We start from the raw sequence: 23797 nt of genomic DNA, 5'->3' as shown, positions 1-23797 counted from the left end.
GAAGGAAAAAGTTACCTACCACCACCGGACTCTAAGCTAAGTTTGGCTCAAACAGCAAACGTTTCTGAGGTCAGTCGGAAGAGTGCAGACATGCAAAGAACAAATCACAGCTTTTCTTTCAACTTACCACTTAAGACAATAATGTCAAATTCCCCATTATTGATTGGCTGATTTTGATATGAAATGCAGGCATGGAAGCAGCCACGAGAATGCAGGGTGAGACGCAAGAACACCTGGCAGGTTTGCTTGTTGGATGTCACTGATTTCTCAAATGAGACGCCAGTATGCTCTTCCTCTTGGGGACCGAGCTACAGGAGGAAAACAAAGCATCACTAAACGTATATGATTTTCTCTATTTGCACATTAATGTACTCTTCACAAAGAACTCTCCTACCTGTGAGCCACCCTAAGCCTCACAGTTACGAATGGGACAGGTATTATCAGAAGAAGGAAGGACAGCGCAGAAGTCGGAGGGAGGGAGGGGACCGAAGGGAGTGAGAAAGGGTGAGATGACAGAGAGCGGGGCACACAGCGAAAGAAGGGGGGCGGCTCACCTCATGGATGGACACGCTGTAATTGTGCTCATCTCGCAAGGACGTGGAGTTGTTGGTGGGGTTGTCGTACTCATCTCGGGGCACTATTTGAAGAGTGTGTGGCTCCCCACAAGTCAGCACAAGGGTAGAGAAGTGGCACACGATTTTGGTCTTGGAAGGGACCACCGTTCCTGGAACAAAGACAACAGAGAGTGACATCCAGAGAGGCGCTTCTCAGGCACACAGGCCGCCCAGTCAGGGGCTCCTGCAGAGCTGGCCCCCACCCCGCTCCCAGGGATAAACGCTGCCATTAAGGGGCAGAGAAGAAGAAAGAAAACAAAGACTAATTCAAATAAACTTTGGGGGCTCATCTTTACAAATCCCTAACCACTGCAAGCACTGAAAATGAGAAAAGAACTTGGAGAAAACTAAAAACCAAAAGTTATGGACACAAAACCTCATATTCTACTCGAAATCTATGTGTCAGGCCCTAAAACTAAGTGCTGACGATCTCAAAACAAACAAACAAACCTCTAAACACCTAGGTTCAAATCTAACAAAACATATATAAGATTTATATATTAAGAACAATAAGATGCTGGTGAGATAAACAAAAAAGGTCTAAATAAATGGAGAGGTGGTCCGTGTTTACGAATTGGAAGATTCAACACAGCAAAGATGTCAATTCTCCCCAAATGATATAAAGGTTTATTAACACAATGCTTATCAAAACCTCAGCAAGATTAGTTGTAGGTTTAGGCAGCATTATTCTAAAATGTATATGGAGAGGCAAAGGGCCAGGGACAGCTAAAATAGTTCTGAAACGGAAAAGGGGAGTGGGAAGTGTTAGTTTACCCAACGTCAAGACTTATGATGTAGCCACAGTATCAAGACTGTGGTGCTGGTGGAGGCACAGGCATGTGGATCAATGGAACACAACAGAGAACCCAGAAACGGCCCCCCATAAACACGCCGACTCAGCCCCGACGAAGGTGCACAGGCAGTACAACAGAGCAGAGACCGCCTTTCAACACAGCGCACGGTGCTGGGCAACTGAACAGCTATATGCAAAAAAGCAAAAACTTTTTAAAAACCTTGACCCAAGTCTCATAGATAAAAATGGACTAAAAACAGATCATAACCTTAAATATAGAATGTAAAACTATGTAACTTTTAGAAAAAACAAGAGAAAACTTTTAGGATCTAGGACTAGTGAAAGAGCTCTCAAACACAGAAAGTATGATCTGTGAACAGAAACACTGATGAAACCGACTTCACCCAAATGAAAAATATGGGGATAAAAAGAAAAGCTAAAGATTAAGAGAAAATATTTGCAAACCACATTATCTAACAAAGGGCTGGTATGTAGAAGATATAAAGAACTCCCAAAACTCAAAAGTAAAAACAAAAAATCTAACTATAAAATGGGCAAACACACGGCACATGAAAAAATGTTCGACATCATTACAACCCTTAGAGAAGCGCAAAGCAAAACCACCACACTCACCAGAACGGCTAACATGAAAACTAGCGACAACACTGCATGTTGCCAAGGGTGTGAAGAACCTGGACTATTCACACATTGCTGGTGGGAATGTAAAATGGTACAGACATTCTGGAAGAGAGTTTGGCAGTTTCTTAAAAATACTACGCATTCAACTATCATATGACCCAGCAACTGCATTCCTAGGCATTTATATCAAAGAAATGAAAACTTATAATCACACAAAAACTTGTACATGAATGTTCACAGGTTTATTCATAACGCCAAAACCTGGAGAAGACTTAAAAGTCTTTGAATTGGTTAAGCAAACTATTGTACATTCACAACATGGAATTACTGCTCAGCAATGAACGGGAACCCGCTTCTCAACAACCTGGATGAATCTCCAGGGAATCCTGCTGAGGGGAAAAAGTTACGTAACCAAATGGTTATATACTGTATGATTCCATTTATGTAACATTCCTGACGCTTTGTACATTTATACAAAGGGAGAACAAATTAGTGACTGCCTGGGGTTAAGAGAGAGGCGGGTGGGAGGCGAGACATGGCTGTGGCTATATGAAGGCAACTCGGAGGGCCCCTGTGGTGATGGAAATGCTCTCCTGACTGTATCAATGTCCACCACCCAGCAGTGACGCCCGTCCCACTACATCTGTAAGATGGTGCAATGGAGGGAAACTGGGTCAAGGGTACCCCAGAGCTTCTGTATTATTTCTTGTAACTGCTTAAGAATCTACCATTATCTCAAAATGAAGAGTTTAGTTTGCAAAATATAAAAGAACATTTTATCCTTTGCAAGAGCACGGACAGACCTGGAGAGCATTATGCTAAGTGAAATGAGGCAGTCGGAGAAAGACATGTGCCACTGGATTTCACTCAGATGTGGAATCTGAGAACAGGCTGAACTAACAAGCAAAACAGAGACAGACTCAGGTAGAGAGCAGGATGACAGCTAAGGAGTGGGGACGTTAGGATGTGAGGGATGGAGCAAAAAGGAAAAAGGACTCATGGAAAACAGTGTGGTGACTGCAGGGGGGAAGAGGGGTATAAAGGGGACAAATGGTAATGGAAAAATATATTAATAAAAATAATCACCTCTAAAAAATAAATAAGCAAAAGGGCCAGTACATAGCATATGGATGGACACAACTGCTCTTCATTGGTGGCAAGGAGTCGGGGCAGTGATGATTCGTGTGGAAAGGGTCTGGGAGCGAGGCCCTGAAACACAGAGTGCGGTGCAGAGAGGGAGCCAGCTGGGGAACCACCCCGTTCAGAGCCTCCCTCTGTTCTAAGAGAAAGGAAACTGAGGACTAATCAAGAAAAGACACACGAATCTTCTTAAGACATCTCTCGTTATGGTTTGACCCCAAAAGGTTCCCAAGTTCCTACCATTTCGGTAGACATCAAAATGACACCCTCAATGGAAGCCAAGGCAGGAAACTGGGCAGACAGAACCTGGACACGCTAAACAGACGTACTTCAGAAGCAGGGGTCAGAGAATACAGTTCAGGCTTCAAGTCACTGAGTACTAGTTATCTGGCACTAAGGACACGAAGGGAAAAACAGCAGAGAGAGAGGCCTCAACTCTCAGACGCCAGAAGCCTGAGCCGACACTCTGCAGTGAGAAGTAGAACGCACACTGGCAGCAAGGCTTGGATTAGGGTCATGGTAGTTTTACTTGAAAAGGGTTCAAAAATCAGAAAAATTTACCTTTTGTCTATTCCAGCACCCTTACTCCTTAAGAACTTAACAGGCTGACGACCCAGCAATCCCACTCTTAAAGACATGAAAACGTTGTCCACACAAAAACGTATGAACGTTCACAGCGGAATTATGCATAGTAGCCAAAAGCAAAGACCTCCCAATGTCTATCAACTGAAGAACAGATAAATAAACTGTAGCATATCCATACCATGGAATATTATTTGGAAATAAAAAGAAATGAAGTACTGATTCAGGCCACAGCACGGATGAACCTTAAAAGCATTTGCTGAGGGAAAGCAGCCACTCACGAAAGTCCACGTGTGTTATGATTACACTGGCATGAAATGCACGCAGTAGAGCAGCAGCGCAGTGCGCACACCCAGAGGAGCAGATTGCTGGTGGCCTACGGCCGGGGGTTGGGGAAAGGGGAGGCGACGGCTAACAGGTGCCGGATCATGCGTTGATGAAAATGCTCCACAGTTGAATGTGACGATGGCTGTACAACTCTATGAATTTAAAAACCACTAAGTGTATATTTTAAATGGATACTTTTACAGCACGTTAATTAAATCTCAATAAAGTTGTTATTTTTTAAAAAGTGCTACTACACAGATAAAGGGAAAAAAGGAGGGACAGAAAGAAGAAAGGGAGAAAAAAGAACGTACCGGGCTGAAAAATCTTGTAGTAGGGACTGTAGGCCACATTTAACCCACCGAGCTTCACCGAGACTTCGTATCGCCCAGCCTTGCGCACCGTGAAGGCCACCTTGACCACGTTGGAACTGGGCTCCTGGAGGACCTCCTGGGTCACGGGAATCTCCACTGCTAGCTCCACGTGAGAGATGTGGACTCTCAGTCCCACAGGCCGGTGTGCAGGGAAAGGCTGCCCGTTCTTGTAGAATAACTGCCATGGGGAGAAGGGGTGCGCCCATGAGTGAAGACAGGAGAGCATCACCGGCCATCCAACTCCACAGAGCGTGGGGAGGGAGGAGGAAGCTGCTAACGCCCAGTACCCACCCCCTCCTACAGTCCTGCAGACAAAGGGGGGAACAAATTCTCTCAACAATTCAAAGAAAACCATTACATCGTGAACAAGTTCTTAACCTATTTTCGAGGACAGGGATAAGATGTACCATTAAATGAATTTCAACTTGACTTTTGTGAACCACCAATGCTGCCTCCTCTTTTTGTCATGTTCTCCCTGCTGATCCAAATGTAAAGGTAAGTCGGTCGGTACCACCAGCGTGAGCGAACTAAAGCCCCAGGCGAGGCTAGGGGCATTCAGGCTGTCAGGCCAAGTGTCATGCTGTAGTAAATCATCACAGGGGGCAGCAAACTTTTTCTGGGACCAGAGAGTAAGTATTTTCGGCTTTATGGGTATACACAGCTATTCAGTTGTAGTTAACTACGCCTGCACAAAAGCAGCCACAGGCAACACAGCAGGACGAGCGGGTGTGGCTGTGTTTTGGCAGAACCACGTTCACAGAGAAGGGAGGTGTGCCTGGCTTAACCCTCGGGCCAAACTCTGCCAACCTCCAGGTCTGCAACACTAGCCCTTTTGTATAATATTGTTCTTCTTTTGAAGAGGTAATATTAAGCTTTATACTTCTTCAAAGCTAAGTACCCATTACACCGAAATGAGAGAAGTTCGTGACTCTTCAGATATTAACAGTTCCCAAGCCCCTGATTCCCAAGTTCTAGGGAGGGACCGAAAAGCGAAGAAAAATGTTCACGTCCCAGGCCAGCACCAGCAACAGACCGGGCTGGGCTCCAGACAGCAAGGAACTCAGACACCCCAACAGGTACGGAGACAGAAACATTCCCTTACATGCACTCGGAAGGCCATGCTGTGGCCCACCTCATAGGGGTCCTTCCAGTCCCAGGAGACTTGGCAAGAGCGGGGATCCAGGTAATTTCCCCGCACGTAGTCGTAAATGCTCCGGTCCCCTCGGCGCTCACGGTCCTCATTCTGGAGGAAGCTGACGACACGTGCGGCTAGCTCAAAGAGGAACTTAATTGTGAAGAAGAATGCAACCACAGATACTGTGATCCCACCTGTGTGAAAGAGAGAACATACCTGTGAGTTACACAGGACAGCTTTGTGTTAAGGGACAGGCTAGCCATCTCTCAAAAATTAAAGGAAGTCAGGAAGATAGTCACACTTCCACAGAAACGCTGAACTGGGCGGACCGCTGTGGGTCAGGAGAGGAATGTATATACCAGGACTCAGACACATCTGTCCTCAGGCCAAATCCCATCCAGTGCCTATTTTTGAAAATAGTTTTATTGGCATGAAGCCCCAGCCATTCATTTACATATCGTCTATGGCTGTTTTTGCTCTAAACTAACAAGAATTTGGTGGCCACAACAGACAGTGCATAGGTTGGGAAGCTGAAAATATTTACTCTTTAGCCCTCTATAAAAAAATCTGTCAACACTTGTTCTGTACCATGGACCACAGGTCATGCCACCCCCACCCTCCTGTGGGTGCTGGGCTCTCAGGGAAGTAGTAAAAAGAATGCACATTTCATTCCTGCCATTTGGAAGCTTCCCACTCCCTTGTCCACTTGGCCAGAGCCCTCCCTAACCCCCACTAGAGTTTGGGGTTCCCTCTTCTGGGCTCCCTTAAACTCCTATACATTCATCTATTATAATTTTTCTTCCCCTTGACCATCTATCTCATTGTTCAGAGTATGAACTCCTTGGCAGATTTCTGCCTTATCCAACTTTGACTGGGCAGGAAACAGTGTCTGGCAAAGACTGTAATTACTCAATAAATACTTCCCAAATGAATGAATTCCACTGCCAACTCTGTGAAGGTACTTTCCGGCACAACTGGGATTATGTCCAAGTCTATTTTCAAGGGGAAAGAGAATAGACAGGGAGGCAGAGAGGATGTAAGCACCCCAACAAAAAGATAACAGAGCTCTTTCTATAACGTACCAATAACGTAAAACATCAGGTCCCTTCAATGCCAACAGATAGCCAAGGATCACAGCTGCAGCTGCAAAAGAAAACGTGTTTAGTTTATTCTCCAACTCTTTTTTGCAGCCATTTCAGCTTGACAGGTGCCCCATGACATATTTCAGAGAAACAGGGCCTGAATCATTCCCCCTAAAGACTTCTAATCTACCGACTACCCAAGGAATACCACAAAGAGCCACTTGCTTTATTGCTAATTACAAAACACAATAACATAGCTTTCATCTTCTTAGAGCCAAAGCCCCAAGACAGTTTCCCTTCCCAAAGCAAATTGGTGCTAATTGACACAGGCAAAGGGAGAAAGGAGTCACTTTTCCCTTATGTTTGCCTTCTGGAAGTAATTCATCTAAATAGAAACAGTTATATAAAAATGTGGATTTTTAAAAGCAAGTATTATTATCATCATGTTGGCATTACATAATTAAAACGAACTCTGGGTCATCCCAATAACAAGCAGTGGGCATGTAAGAGAAGTCATTTTTGGCTATTACCAATCAGATAACCTAACAGGCCCCATGGAAGATGCGCTCAGCAGAAAGGTCAAGGAGAGGAAGGAAGGGAGAAGACTGTACTTGTCAACCTAAGTGATGCCTGCTAAGGCCACAACAATTCCAATGGGGCTAGGGTTTGAGGGTAAACTTCCACTGTTGTTAGGCTTGTTTCCAAATGAAGATTTCAATGGTCATTACTCACCTGAACCACCCAAGGTACTGCCAAGAAAATAATGCAATACACACTGATGGCCGTACCTTATCACTGACTTTTGACCTTAATTTATGAACTACGTATGCTCTCTATTCTACAATGCACTGCATTCACTCTTTCTTTTAGGGTCAATATATATTAAGGTTGTCAATATTTTCTCAATCCAGAAACTTTTATCAGCACTAGAATGCTACTTTAAAGACAAGACAGCTGAAAATTTATAGGCTCAGATTTGGGAGAAACCAAAGCAACTTTTTTCAAGAGGGTACACTTTTATGGCTGATTGTGTGAAAAGAACTTATGAGAGAGACAGAAAATGGCATTAGTTCCTTTGATAACAACATACCGAACAGAATCCACGAGAACAGGCAATTTGAGGAACGGCTGTGTCAAACCTCTGTTTAGGCTAAAGCCCTTCCAGAAAAGAAATCCACACAGGGAACATTAGCAGTTATATGGATGAAGCTGCTCCCCAAAAGGCCTATTATAAAGAGAAAACATACAGACCCAAAACGTGGGATCACAATTATTGAGTATCCTTCCCATGTAAGTGTCTCATGTCCTGGGACCCTATGCTGAAAAGTGGCGGCGGCCTCTCAGAAAGCATCTGTCTGCACCTTACAAGACGTGCTGGATGACTTGGCCAAAGCTGGCGTTCCTCGGTGTAACTGCTGGAGGTGCTCCCTCACAGTTAGATGCCATCCACCCTGGTCCTGGATGTGCAGCTCTTGGTCCCCAGAGAAGTTACCAACACTCAGCAGAAAATGCAGTACATGTGACTTATGTTATAGAATTTATGGTGTCAAGTCTCTTGCTTCTTGATGGAATAAGAGCAATGCCAAATTTATGGTATATGTCGTAAGGGCTGGGACAACTTCTGTGCACCATCTCTGACAACAACCACCATTTCTGAAAGAGGCAGCCTGGAGATAGCGCCAGGGCTGTACTGCTGCGACCTGTCTAGGCTTCAATGCTGTCTAGGGAGTTGAGATTTAGTAATTTCAAGACACCATCTCCTTTAGTGTGATAGGACTTCGATGTATTCCCCACCGCTATCAAGACTGTGGAATCAAACAGTATAAAAAGAGTATGGCACAAAGGATGAGGGCATGGACTCTTAGAGCTCGACTACTTGGGTTCAAGTCCATTCTCTGCTGCTGACTGTGTGACCCTGGACAAGTTCTTTAGTCTCTCTATAGACTGCCAGTTTCCTTATCAACCAAATGAAAATAGTATCTGAGTGTATGTAATAGGAGTGCTATGAAGATTAAATAAGTTAACACATGTAAACAGCCTATAATAGTGCCTGGCACATAGTGAGTTCTCAGTTTTAATTATGATTATAATTATTAATAGTAGTAGTAGTATCGCTGCTCCGTTGTTTCAGAGCCAATCGGAGACTCCAGACCTCCCTACTGGCCCACACTTGGATGGGAATGCATCAGAATTACAAAAGGCACGGCTCCTCTCTACTAAAAATCTCTACCTACATTGGCAGTCTTTGGACTCTTCTAATTTTATGTCTGAACACTCTTAAAATAAAAAGTTAAAATTCATCCTAAAATAATCCATCCAATAAATACAGTGTAGAACAGCCACAGTCTCAGTCCGTATGAGGCTGGCAGTAATGAATTTGACCTTGCTGAGTCCTCGTCCACTTTTGCCCCACTCTCAACCAAATCATCACCACTGACCTGGATCACCAAGACCTTTCCCAGTAGGTCAGTTCTACATCTCCACTCCAGTTCCCTCTATTATGTAAAACTCGGCATGCCAGTTACTACTTTTTTCCAAACAACTCATCTTAAAATCTGCTTGTGAGCAGGGAGTTAGCGCTGTCAACCCACCACTCGTTGATTTGACCTTTACAAAATATCCTACTTTTCTACAATCGCTCTCAAAATCCTCCCTGATGATATCTGCCAATTTGACCCATGGTCCCACTCTGAACTCACATTTTCCCTGCTCTGGTGCTTCCTGAGTGCTGCCGCGAAGCCTCTCCACCTTTGTCTTTGAGTACAGGGCGTCCTTTCAGGGTGACCCCTCAAATCTCTCTTACTCCAGGTTTTACCTCTGCTGTAGGCATTTTCTGCCCTCTTACTGACCCTGTCATGCCCTCTCTGCCCTGTTCCTGCTCCTACCCCACCCTACAGTATTCATTCTCCTTGGCCCCATCACCCACAATACCTTATTCATCCTGTAATCCATCCCAGCAATTTTCAATGGGCGTGCCACAAGAATTTTTAAAACATGAAATACCTGACTAAATTGAGTCAGGAGCACTGACCTCTTTTCCTTTAGACTGTCCAATAAAACAATGACAACAGCCACCACAACAAAGACCCTCCAGTGTGAATGAATCAAAATTACACCTTTTCTTTTTTTGGGGTCAGATCAGCAGAAATATATTTTTTGGTGTGCCTCAGAAAATTAGTGATTAATTTATTTACATGTGCCATGAGATGAAAAAGGTTGAAAATTGCTGATCTATCCAAATCAGATCCTTTACACTTTTACCAATAAGCTCTGCAATACCCCACCCTCCATGCCTTTGCAGAAGTCATTTCCTGCGCCTACACTATCCTTTCCCATCTCAGTCTACCTGTGAGGTATCTGCCAACCCTAAAGTTTAGGAAACTTGAAACTATCTCCCCTCCCTGAAATCTTCCCTGAACCTCTATTTAAAAACTCTTGATCTCCTCTGAATTCCCTTATACCACTTATGTTCTCTTTTTTAGTCCCTTTTTATTTTCCATTTCAGAGTGGTAAACGTGAGGCAAAGACTAGTGTTAAAAATTCTCCACAGCATCCAACATGACTGTATACAGTAACTGTGATAAATATAAATAAAATATCTGAATGATCAGGGCCAAATGTCTGTTCTCTTCTTTTTCCAGAGTGTCAAGAGTTTTCCACATAGGACCTTCATTTTAGAGCATTTCTAAAAGACATCTCTAATTAGCAGCACAGTCATTTGAGCCAGGGCCCACTGACCGCACTGCTTCATTCAGACCCCAAGTGGCCCCTGTCCTTCAGTGCTCCAAGCATGTGTCAGATAGCCACGCTTGGAGTCACGACTTCTCGTGCACGCATGACGCGGTGCCCGGTTTGTATGGTCCTAGCTTCCTCTCCTATCTTCCTCATCTTGAGCTTTTCCTTTTCTATAGTAGTTTCCATAGCACCCTCGACTGCTGCTCACACTTCTTCACGAAATTATTTTGGAGCTCTTGCCGAGCTAACTCAAGCACAAAGAAGCAGTATGTTAAGCCTCTATCATACTATTTCTTGCAATTCAGCTGCACGAATATTTTGTTTTTAAATTCCTCTCTTTAGTGTTCTTATTCTTACACACTTCAGCAAATGGATACCCTCAGCTAGCAGAATAAGAGTAGTATGTAATACCTTACATACTCCTGTTAGTTATCACATGCTAGTAACATACAACTGCCTTACTGATCTACTTACCATGCACAGAACACTGCACTGAGTGCCCTACATGTTAGCTTAAGTAACTGCCACCACAACAACTCAGTAAAATAAGCATTATTGTTCTGATTTTACAGACTTTAAAAAAAAAAGATGGGCCTAGAAAAGTTAACTTGCTGAACATCTCCCAGCTGGTTAAGGGACAGAGCTGACTCAAGTCCATGCCTCTCTGAATCCCAATGTTCTTAACCTCACACAACACTAAATAATAAAAAAGAATGGAGTCACAGGGATAGTGAGGTATTGGTGAAGAGAGGAGATTTAAGAAAAAAGGTTTAAAAAGAGGTATGCAGAATAGTATTCAATCTTGCAGTGAGAATCTTACCATGAGGCTAAAATTAGAAAGATAAATGCTTACAGCCCCCCTTTAAATCTTCTTAAATAAAAATAAAGCATGACAGAGGAAAATGGAATGCAGCACCAATTATCTAGTGCAGAAATATCGCATGCTTCCTAAAAGATCCCCAGCAAGTTCCTTAATACTACAGCACTTTGGCTCGCATTACCTACAAAAGCAGGAGAGTGGGGGAAATACTTGAGAATACCTGTCTCAAGGGAATGTTAGAAAGCTGATTGATATACATACTCTAAAACTCTTTGCTTTTTTTGGAGTATAAAGATTCATAATTACATCAAATAAATTTTAGCCCTAACACTGAAGATCAGTTGGGAACAGTCCTTTCCCAGAAACGGAGAACTGATTTCTTCATACTCAAAGATGCCCTGCTGGGAGCCAAGCAATTGCAACTGTGTACTTCAACAGTTTTTCCTTGCTGAAAAGGTAGAGGAGCTGGTCACAGCATTCATGTTCTGCATCTCAGAAACACGTGAATCTTAACTAAACCATTGCCTTACCTTTAAACGAGGGCCCATGTTCTAAGAACCAAGCGGAGCACTCCTATTCGCCAAAGCAGGTAACTTGGCCCTTTCACCTTGTCTTCAGCTTCCACATGAGAGAAAATGGCCACAAGGTCAATGGAAAGTGTCTGCCCATCAGACTTGCACTGAGGGTATGTCAAAGAAGCAGACGATCGATGTTTCTGGAACAAACTGGACGGCTTCCAGAGTGAAGAAATATAACCGCAAAATATTTCATCCCTGGGCTTCTTTCTCTAGTGCAAGGCGCGAGCGTCTGCCAAAGGAGGCATCTGTTCTGTCTCAGGATCCAATCCTACGGAGAAAAGAAGGACTGGTAGAACAGGTTTTCATTTCTGAAAAAGGAACCCCAGAAAACAAAGAAAGAGGAGGTAGGACGGGCCATGGAAACTGCGACACTAAAAAGAACCAAGGGCGGATAAGCTGTGACCAAGTTTTCCCAACTGAAACTCCACGGAGAGTCAGGCAGCAATCTCACTGCCCCGTGTTACTCCCAGGAGGAAGCTCCAGCACTACGGTTGGCTCCAGCCCCTCAGGAGACGCAAACTGAAGTGCAGATTTAGAGTGAGCCTCACGCAACCACACGCCCACTTTGAGTCTGATGGGGCTGGAGCACGAGGTCTGGCAACCAGGTGAAGAGAACTGAGACCAAGGGGACAGGCAGGGACAGGTTACAGAGGGCCTCCCCATGCATTTCCAAGACCTGGATACACAATGCTGATCTTATCTTTCAAACAGGAAAGCTTGCTACTATGAGTGAGAGGAAAAAAATTGTGAACCTTCAAGATAAAGTTGCTAAGTTATGAAGTTCAGTAAGTTATGTCTGTCACTCAAAGACAGTCATGAACTAACGTAGCAGAAAGAAGGTTATGGGAAGGCACACAATCATCACCATAAAACAAATGAGACATGCCTACTAGTCACTAAGTGAAAAGACATAGTCCCTTCCTATTGGTAGGCCAAAAAGTCTGTTTATTTTTTCCATAAAATAAAAGACATATTTTTCATTTTCACCAATAACTTTATATTGCTTTGGATATTTTGGGTATGTCAGCTATCTCCCCCATGGTTTAATGTTGATTGTCCTCAATTAACGTCTTGATTTGATCGCTGTCAACTTCAACTTTCAACTGGTCTACCCAACAGTGGAGTACTGTCCAGTGAGAAATCTCCAGTGTGAAACTTTGCAAACCACTTTTGACAGGTTTGATCAGTTACAGCACCTTCTCCACACACTGCACAAATCTTTTTTTATTGTGTTGCTTTTTTACCTCTCTTGAAATAATAAAGCATAATATGCTGAAAATGTTATTTTCTTCCATCTTCAATATTAAAATGGCTACACAAAAATTGATCAATTTTGATTTTTTTAAATGCACGCTGATATGACAGCTGTCACAATACAATCTAACAAAACTGTTTTGAATGAAATTAAAGACAACTAAGTGCTACTAGAGAAATCTTACGGAAAAAAACAGATGAACTTTTGGGCCAACCCAATGCATGGCAGGAACTGTTCTCAGTGCTTCAAGTGTATTAATTCACAATCCCGAGAGACATAATTATCCCTATTTTATAGATCCAGAAACTGAGGCACTGTCTCAAGACTACATATAACTAAGTAGTCAAGTGGAGTCAAACCTAGACAACCTGCACCCAGAACCCACGCTTTGAATGAATACTCTATGGCCTCTTTACTATGGGAAACCAAGACAGAAAAATACAAAATGCTAATAAAAGCACAAGAATAAAATGAGTAAAGGCCAGCAGATCAAACAAGTTGGCAAACTTTTATAATTAAAGATAAATAAGTATGCATATATGTATTTATTTTAAAATAGGGTGATAGACTTGCCAAGCACGTGAGCCAAAACCTGGGTCAACTAGCTGTTGGAAGCAACTTAAAGGATTTGCAAACAAGAGATGACTTACATAAACTATAAGAGATCCATACGAATGCAATATAAGCATTTTTTTAAATGACACTTTTAAAGAATAACAACACAAGGAATCACTCACAAATAAAATGCTAAATGAACAAGCAAGCAAAAGGTTATTTACATTGCATGGGCCCACTTTTTAAAATATTACATTACATAAAGAGCCTGGAAGGAACAACACAAATATGTTAACAGCGGTTGTCTCCTGATGCATGGAATTATAAATTATTTTTATTTTCTACCTCTACATTTAGTGTTCCAAATTCTTAATGACGCAAGAACATACAAAAAGTTTCTAATTCTGGAGAATATTTCTTTTTCTAAAAAGGGGAAAGAACAGGCAAGATATCCTTTTTTCAAATAAGGAAACAGTTTTAGAAAATTAGCTAAAGATAACAGAATGTACTAAACTTTTATTCCTGTCCATTGGGATCTTAGTGGGCCTCCAACCCCATGATTAGCTATTTGATTATTAAATTGAGTAACTTGTAGTTCTAGTATCTTTACTGTGTCCCACCATGAACTACCATGTGCACCAGCCCCCCATCCGCTGGCCCCACTGCCTTAGTGTCTCTGATGAGCTTTAGGACTCGACTCAAGCGCCATCTCCTTTCCTGGTTCAGCTCCCAGGCCCTTCTGAGGGTTCCCCCTGTGCCAGGCAGAACTAAGCTCCTCTTTCTTTGTGTTACTCCTCTGCTGAAGATACCTCTATTACAGCATTTATTAGTATATATTATAATTACTTGTTTATACAGCAGTCTATCCTAATGGACTGTGGGCTTCCTGAGGACTGACTGGGTCTTAATCATCGTTGCCTCCCAGTGGCTAGTATGATGTTCAGAGTCTGTCTCAGAGAGTACTTCTGCAAGACTCCCGGGTGAGTCCTACGCATGTTAAAATTTAAGCATGGTCTAAACTCTACCGCTGTGAGCCAGAGAAGGGGCACCCAATAACCTGCATCTCTAACAGGCTCATAGGTAATGCTCATGCTGCTGGTCTGCAGATCAAGCGTTGAAGAGCAAGGGGTCCAGTATAGGGTTGGCAAACTACAGCCACCGGGCCAAATCCAGATGGCTGCCTGTTTTTGTTTTTTAAAAAAGTTTTGTAAATAGACAATGAGCAAGTCAAGGTCATTCATTTACACGTGGTCTATGCCTGCTCTTGCACTATAGCAGCAGAGTGGAGCGGCTGCAGCAGAGACCTGTGGCCTGCGAAGTTTTCCTATTTGACCTCTTACAGGAAAACTTTACCAGTCTCTGGTGCAGAGGTCTTAGTTATGAACTCATTTTTTTAAATCAAAAAAGCATAAAATTATTTTCTTCCAGTTCTACTATCCTCACTCACGAGCAACATTTTGCAAACATTTCTCCTGGCTAATTTCAACTGTTATTTAAAAGTTTTATGCCTCTCACACCCCAAGTAGGAATTTTATACAATCATTTCCCAAAGTATGTGTTTCGTGCAAACAGGCTTGCATTTCCTAAAACCAGGCTGTAATTTCCTGAAACCAGCACCCTCAGGAACCAGACACTATATCCAGGTCTCTAAAATTACTACAATACATGTCACCAACTCACTCCCTACGTTTAAAGTGCTATTCTAAAATGCTGTGAGAAAAATGACATGAAAGTCCACTCAGAACTCCGGTGAACAAAGAGGCAGTGGCGGCACAGAGGAGTTCCAGGTGTCACCCAGAGAGTGCTACCAAACAAGGCAGGACAAAATAAGACACTGGCACACGCTAAGATGCGGCCTCCAGCATTCTCTGCACGGAAGCACCACCCACGAGTCCAGGGAAATCAAATTAAAAAACCAAATCATTCAATCAGCAAAAGACCCATATGTTAGTGTTCTAACCAAGGAGGTTCCAAGAAATAAAGTATGCCATCAGAGACTAGAATACTCTATTATTTTTTTAATCCTCGCCCGAGGCTATATTTATTGGAGAGACAGAAAGAGAAATGCCAATGTGAGAGAGAAACATCGATCAATCACTTCCCATAAGTGCCCACACCGGGGATTGAACCCGGAGTACGGGATGACACTCCAACCAAATAAACCACCCGGTGAGGGCACTTCAGATTATTAATTTACATTTCCCTTTGCTTAATTCCACCCTTGGTTTATTCTCCCCACCCCAAAATCCCACCATAAAAGATTGCCCTCCCCCATCAAGTTTATACTCTTGGGATATTTACATAGTTGTGTATTCCTGCTATCTTGGTTCAGCCAAGTTATACAGTTTTCATTTATATTCTTTCCTCATCAGTCAGCCCCTCCAGTCTCTTAATCATTCCTGTGGGTCTCCTGTGAACTCTCTCCAGCTAGTCCCCAGTGATCTGGTAATGAGGTGCCTCCAACTGACTGCAGCCTTCCAGGAACAGCCGCATTAGTCAGAACAGGATGAGCTCACCCTCCTTGGTTCCATGACATAATACTCCTGAGGAGACAATCCCCAAATCGCAGAAAGCTGGAGTGTGCCATATTAGACTATAACCCACTCCATGCTTTCCAGATTTGGGCACTGGAGCATGCCAGAATATGCTAGAAGCCAGAGGAGAAATGACACATGTTCCTGCAGCATCTAGTTACTAGAAAATGAGGTAGGTGAGGAGAAAAAGTATTTTCATGTTAAAACTAATTCACAAATAAAATAGGATGTGAACGCATTTCTAAAGATAAAACATGGATATGTTTAAAAAAACACTCACAGTTATTTCGTACTTGAGGCAAAAAGGCTGCTTGGGGCTCTGCTCCCAGCCCCCGAGGGGTTCCATGCCCAGCATCCTCTACCACTAGAGGTAGCCGAGCCGAGCAGTCGGAAAAGCAGTGAACCCCCTACGCAACTTCTGGTCTGTTTCCACCCATCCCACATACTCACATTTTACACAGCTATTTTTTAAACTATCTTCCCCCAACGACTACCAACAACTTTAGGTTCTTTTGTTGTGTTCATTCATTTCATATTTCTTGAGCATCTGCTGTATGCCAGACTGTGTGCCAAAAGCTGAAGTCACGAGGATAAATAAGAGAGGGTGGGAGATAGCCAATACAATGTGGCACGTATCACGAAAGAGGAATGAACAGTGTAGAGTGGGCAAAGGAAGGAGAGAGGTAACTTTGCCTGAGATAGCAGGGGGGTCTTCACAAGAGAAATAATATAGCTGTTATTTAAGAATGTGTAAGCCCTGGCTGGTGTGGCTTTGTGGATTGAGTGCTGGCCCGTGAACTGGTTCGATTCCCAGTCAGGGCACATGCCGGGGTTGTGGGCCAGGTCCCCACTACGGGGCATGTGAGAGGCAACCACACATTGATGTTTCTCCCCCTCTCTTTGTCCCTCCCTTCCCATGTCTAAAAACAGATAAAATCTTTAATTGATTAAAAAAAAAAAGAAAAGATGAGTAAGCATTTACAAGGGCAAAAAAAAGGAAAAGACTAGCATCCTAGGCAGAAAGAACAACATAATACGCAAGAGTGCTGAGCCCAGAAAGGGAGTGATGAGAAGCTCAGCATTACAAATGCACTGTGTTTAGAAAGACCACCTGTAGCTAAACTGGAGTGACTGTACAACATGGAGATCCACTGAGAAGACCTGGAGGATAAGGGGAAGGACTGGTTGGGACCAGAAACTAGACCCTGGTGTCCTGGCACTACAGGAGTGTCGTGAGAGATCTGGCTCTTTGTGCAAACCCAGCTTCCGGGTGGCCAGCAGTGGTGGTGGTTCGTGCCCAGCCCTCAATAAACAGCAAGATGGCACTGGGTGTACCTGAGGGGCTAACTGGTTTAGTCTCCTCTGTGTGGCATTTTTTTCATTTGACATAATGGTTTTTAGATCTAACATATTGTTACATGTCGTATCAGTAGTTCATTCCTCTTTATTGTTGTATAGTAGCCCATTATACGACCATGTCACAATTTGTTTATCCACGCATCAGCTGAAGAACGTTTGGGTCCCACCCAGTGTGGGGCTACTATGGATAAAGCCCCTATGAATAGTCAGGTGCAAGTCTTTGTGTGAACACACGCTTTCATTTCTCTTGGGTAAGCAGTAAGTAATAAAGAGCGGGATTGCTGGGTCATATGATAAGTATATACTGTTTAACTTACAAGAAACTGCCTGGCTGTTTCCCAGAGTGGCTGTGCCACCTTGTATTTCCACCAGCAACGTATGAGCTCCATCTACCAACATCTGCCAACGAGCACTGCCAATCTTTTAAATCTCACCTATTCTCATAGGTGTGAAGTGGTGTCTCATTGGGCTTCAACTTGCATTTCCCTGAGGACTAACAATATTAAGTATCTTTTCACGTGCTTTTGGCTATGTGTGGGCCTTCTTCCGTATCCAAATCTTTTGCCATTTAAAAAAATTGAGCTGTTTGTCTTCTTGGAAGACTTCTTTATACATCCTGAATATAAGTCCTTTACTAGATATATGTTTGGCTATTATTTTCTGTGGCTCTTTTTTTTTTTCATTTTGTTAACAGTGTTGGGTAAAAAGAGCAAAGGCTTTGCCCTGGCCAGGTACCTCGGTGGGGTGGAGTGTCACCCATACACCAAAAGACTGTCATTCGGTTCAAACATAATCCTTGGGTGAGGATTAAAAACAAGAGTAAAAAATTTTAATTTGCTGACATACAACTTATCAATGTTTTTTCCTTTTAAAGTTTGTGTTTTCTGTGTCATATTTCTTTTTAAAAATCTTTGCTTAACTAAAGGTCACAAAGATTTTCTTCTGTCTTCTTCTAGAAGTTTTATCTAAGTTTCATAGAAGACAATCTCTTCTCAAAATTTTTTTTAAATCCTCATTTGACATTTTGTTCATTGCTTCTAGAGAGAAAGGAGGGAGAGAGGGAAACATCGATTGGCTGCCTCCTGCACGCACCCGGATGAGAACTGGCCATGCCCGGATTGGGGATCGAACCTCCCGGGCAACCCAGGCATGTGCCTCGATGGGGAATGGAATGCACAACCTTTCAGTTACAGGATGACGCTCCAACCAACACACACTAGCCGGGGCTCTTCTCAAAAATTTTGAGTTTTAAAACTCTTGCATTCCATTGATCTCGTAATTAGTTACTCAGGTTTATTATCCCTTTGTTTCTTTCAAATTCAACTTCTACAATACCAAGCACTATTTAAATTTATTTTGGAATTTGGAAAGATTTTTATCTTTTAACAGATTTTCCCCCTCTTCAACCTAATAAATGGTACTGAATTTCTAAATTTAGCTGCGGTTTTAGTCCTCAATTCTCTTCAAACTGACATAAAACCTTTGGATGCCTGATGCTGGTTCTTAAAACAACAACAAAATTCCAAACCCCAGAGCATGCACCTTTCAAGTTAAGCCAGGGACAATGAACTACTTACCCTTCTGGTTTTAAAGGGAAGCTTTTATAAGATCATTCTCACCATATTAAGTCACTCTAACCTGAGAGGAGGCTGGAAAAGTTATCACTCCCTGGTTAAAAGAAAATTTAGGCTTTAAAGGTTAGGTTCACCAAGATAATAGTAAATTTTTAGACTCAAAAGGTACATTTCAGCCTCAAAATGAAATGAATAGTGTACACGAAAGCACAGTTTAGATTCAACTGCACCCCTGGAATACAGTTTGCCATTCTCAGTAGTTCCAAGAAAGTAGAAAAAGGGATTCTAAGTTAATGTGAGCGGGAGTAGTAAACAGGGAGTAGTGACAATTTAATCATTGCTCATTTTGCATCTCTGTGAGATACACTTAAAGGAAACAAAATAGAAAACTGGCTTATCTATGCCCTGTCACAGTGTCATGGTCGTTAGTCTAATCAGGAGAACAGCAGATCCTATTTACAGCTCCCTCTGTCCCGATGTTCTGTCTGTTCACCACACTGCCTCCACCACGCCTAACCCACAGAATCAGGACTGGCCCCTGAGTTCCCCTAACATGGCAGCTTTTATGCTTAAGTGACCCAGGCCACTGAATCTTGGCTATATCAGAAAAATTTTTAAACTAACTCTCGAAATCTGACAAGCCGTCTCCCTCAATAAGTTTATGAAGTTGTTATTTCATTAACTCTGCATGAAATGGCAGGCAAACGGCCTGCTCTACAGCCTAGCGGGGTGGGATTGAAACTGTCACACAGATACTTAAAAGCTAACAAAGTTTCAACTTTACCACTATCCATGCCTTTTAATGCTACTCTTACCTTTTAAGGAAAATAAACTATTTATATAATCAGAAGGAAGAGCAGCCTTAAATGAGCATTCTATAGTTCTTTATTTAAGACTCCAGGAAGACAAAGTCAACTAGCCACAGAACTGGCAACCCAAATGGCTAGATTTAAAGAAGAAACAACATTTAAGGTAATCAAAACAAAACTTCTGTTGGCCTAATAACCAATGCTACCAACACAAGAATTTGTTAATTTCTTCAAATGTGCATTAAGAACCACAGGCCAAGCAGTATGCTGACCCTGGGGGTTCCAAAATGAGCAAGACAGTCCCCAATCCCCTAGAAACATACAGGCTAGTAAGAAGACAGACAAGAAAACAACGTGATAGCTCCATGTAGTAAAATCTGTGAGACGAGCATGCAGTGTTAGTAGAGCCCAGGCAGGGCCCCTCAATCAGGATCAGCTCAGCTTCTCAGAAAACTTCATGCCACACTCCTGGGAGCAAAGACAGCTCTTCCGCCGAGTTAACAGTGCTTTGGGAATCAAGAGGCACAAAACACTCCCTGTGCAGTGCTGTTTATTCCCATGGTTAGTAACTTTTTCTCTTCCGCAAGAGAGACAGTTATACATGCCATAGAAACAGTTCACTGGAAACCCCAACCTAGCCATCAAAATCACACATGGTCTAAATGCAATGTGGTATCCTGGACTGCATCCTGGGACAGAAAAGGGGTATCACTGGAAAATCCAAAAACAAGTCTGTAGCTCAGTTAACAGGATTGTACTAATGCTAATTTCTTAGATGTGGCAAATGCACCACGGTTTGTAAGACAACACCAGGGGAAGCTGGGTGAAAGGTATACAGGAACTCTGCACCATCTTTGCAACTTTTCTGTAAATCTAAAATTATTCCAAAATAAAATAGCTTCCAAAAATCACACATGGTTCCCCACTTTACAGTCTCACTACCCTTTAGGATTCTGATGATGCCTTCCTAGTCACTGCCCCAATTCAGGTTAATGTTTGATTGTAATGTGGTTTTTTTTAATCCTTTCAGCTCCTTACTATAAACCAGTTAAGCAAGCTAGCTGAATTTCCTTCTTTACCAAAACATGAAAAACTGTATCTCTGTTGGGAGGTTTTAATTGTTTTCTCTTCCTAATAGCTTCACCACATACACCAAGGGGAATCCTTAGAGTTGAATTTCCCTTAGTAGACAAGAGAGGGGATTAAATAAACTGGGCTGGATCTCTGAATAAAAACAAGGAGACACTAATGAAAATGTATGTTACATATTATTAGATTACCTTTATCTGATCTCTGGCCAAAAAGGATAACGAACAGAATATACAATGAACAGATGCTGACTATTAACATCTCAACACCAACAAGGAAACTGCACTGAAATGAATGCATCAGCTACAAGCCCTGAGAAGCAAATTCCTCAACTATTCAAGGTAACAAAAAGCCATACTAAAATCACATGGTACTGTTCAATTCAAGCTAAGTGACAAAATGTATCTGCCGTGGCTATCTGATTTCTTAAAAATAAACGAATACTCACCTCTTTCTATTAAACCATCATTTCAGAGGAGGCTTCAAGAGTCCCACCAGGAAAGCATCATGATGACGTAACATTGTATCAGGGCCTCAGGCACACACACAAACTACAGTAAGATAAACAACCTCGAAAGTTTAAAAACAACTCTAGAAGAGAATATCAGTGAGGCACAAACATTCACAAACCCCTCAAAGAAAAAGAAACCAAAGAAAGATAACTGAAATTTAAACCTAAGCTATTTGATGGCTAAAGTCACATAAAAGGTAAAATGATATACTAGAATACATTAAGGTCACACAATTTGACCTGTTATAGTATTAAATAAATATTATACCACAGACCACTGTGGTCTGACCCAGACCACTTTCAGAAAAATTAACAGGTAGAGTAAACCTGTTCAAACATTTTAATTTGCATAGCTCTGCCAATCACCTGCCACACCTCACCCATTCACAAATCCTTCTCCCACAAGGGCCTGAGCCCTTGAGGAGAAACCCACATACTGCTTAGGGCAGAGCGGGCCCTCAGTAAACACCTTCGGACGGGATGAATACTCAGCAGTGACGCACCTCTGAAGCATCCTTACCAACCAACTCAATATGAATACCTTGGGCCCTAACTGGTGTGGCTCAGTGGGTTGGGCATCGTCTCACAAATTGAAAGGTCGCCAGTTGGACTCCTGATCAGGGCACATGCCTGGGTTGCAGGCCAGGTGCCCCATTGGGGGTGTGCAAGAGGCAACCTGTTAATGTTCCTCTCTCACACTGGTGTTTTTCTCCCACTCTTTCTCCTTCGCTTTCCCTCTCACTAAAAATAAATAAAATCTAAAAAAAATCGATACCTCAGGAGCAATGCATGCTGTACACCATGCTATCACATTTAGGAGGCAATCAACTGAAAAAATAATCAACAGCAACTAATATTTTTTGAGGAAAAAACCTCAGGTTGCATGAGATAAAAATATGTGTAAAAACCATAACTTAAAAATAAAGAAAATATCTGTGAATTAATTTCCCCCTGATGGCCATAAAAAATGAATCTACTTTTAACTTCCTAACATTGACTCACAAGATATTCTTTATGGAATCTTTCACCATCCAGGATTTTATAAAGAAATCTGTTATCAACTTACATGGGTAAGTTAGACCAATTATCCCAAATCGGATGAAGTCTATGCCCAATTACGAGTTTAAACTGTGGGATGAATGCCTTGGGCAATTTTTTCCTTTCAAGACTACATAAAAATACAATACGACCCTCTTGACTGCTGAGAAGAGCTATACTCATTTATTTCTCATAAGCACACAATCAAAGTAATTACTTTCTGTTCCCACCCAACACAAAACAATATGACCTCCTTCTCCTACCACCATCAAAATATGCCATACAGTATCCAAGTACTTGAATCTTAGACCATAAGAATCTCAGATTGCAACGAAGGTACCATGCAATAAAAACACCTTTCTCTAAGGTGTCCCCCCATGGTGCTCCTACACTAATTTAGCCCCCTATCAAGTATTAACAATCAAGGAAATCAGAAAATTCTCAGAATAGATATTATATACTGCTTGGTTTGTTCTTTTAAAAAACTTATTACCGTTCATGGATTCCAAAATTCAGAGTACACATTACCAGGTGTTTTTTTAGTTTTCCAATGCCTGAATTTAAATGCCAGTAACTATTTAATTATATGCAATTTTCCCTCTAAACCTACATATATTAATCATTCTCCAAATGTTTTTAAAAAACAAACTGTTTATGTTCACTTAAAAAGCTTATTGCCTAATAACCCAGAAGATTGAATGTATCAAAAGTGGTCACTGTCAGCTCTATCCATGCATGACAGGTTGGCTGACAAGCTGTTCTGAAAAGATTAGGAACTTCCAGTGACTACAAGAGGCACATACAGTATCTGTAGATACATCAGATACTACTTCAACATCAAAAATTCAGAGCCTACAAAGTCATACATGTGAACTGCAAAGCTATCTAAATGCATGTATATCTAAAAGAGAAAGAAGCAGAACAAAAAATGTACTCAAACCAGCATGAGTAATCATCCTTCAATAAAGCTTTTCAAGAATTGAAACTTAATGAGGTTTTTCAGGTTATCAACACATTCCAGTTCCAAAACAGAGCAACTGTATTAAAATACAATCAATATACAATTCCACCACCACCACATACTCTATGTTGGAAGACACAATGACAATAATAGAAAATACTTTAATAGGGTTTAGTTGTGGTGGGCGCACTATTCTAGGGACTTCACATTTTAACTCACTGAGCCCTAATGACATCTCCATTTTACAGATGAAGAAACTGAGGCACAGACAGATTAACTCACCCAAAGGTCATAGA

General features: G+C 42.1%; 1 protein-coding gene across 5 annotated transcripts in view; it reads right to left on the bottom strand.

The window, feature by feature from the left end:
• AREL1 (apoptosis resistant E3 ubiquitin protein ligase 1) overlaps positions 1 to 23797 on the bottom strand; it is a 37574-nt gene that overhangs the window by 12645 nt on the left and 1132 nt on the right. For 3 of the 5 annotated variants that reach the window (XM_037031788.1, XM_037031791.1, XM_037031789.1), the window contains exons 2-7: positions 11769 to 12084; positions 6684 to 6744; positions 5569 to 5795; positions 4407 to 4644; positions 555 to 724; positions 128 to 308 (exon numbers count right to left, since the gene is read on the bottom strand). In XM_037031788.1, coding sequence (XP_036887683.1) covers positions 128 to 308; positions 555 to 724; positions 4407 to 4644; positions 5569 to 5795; positions 6684 to 6699 — 832 coding nt within the window. In that variant the 5' untranslated portion in view covers positions 6700 to 6744; positions 11769 to 12084. The remainder of the gene's footprint in view (positions 1 to 127; positions 309 to 554; positions 725 to 4406; positions 4645 to 5568; positions 5796 to 6683; positions 6745 to 11768; positions 12085 to 23797) is intronic. The other 2 variants (XM_037031792.1, XM_037031790.1) reach the window with 2 other exon arrangements.

Source organism: Sturnira hondurensis, unplaced genomic scaffold, assembly GCF_014824575.4.
Source record: "Sturnira hondurensis isolate 20B ecotype Veracruz unplaced genomic scaffold, ASM1482457v3 Scaffold0021143, whole genome shotgun sequence".
NCBI classification, from domain to species: Eukaryota; Metazoa; Chordata; class Mammalia; order Chiroptera; family Phyllostomidae; genus Sturnira; species Sturnira hondurensis.
Note: the sequence above shows the minus strand (reverse complement) of the source record. Positions and strands in the feature narration are given on the sequence as shown.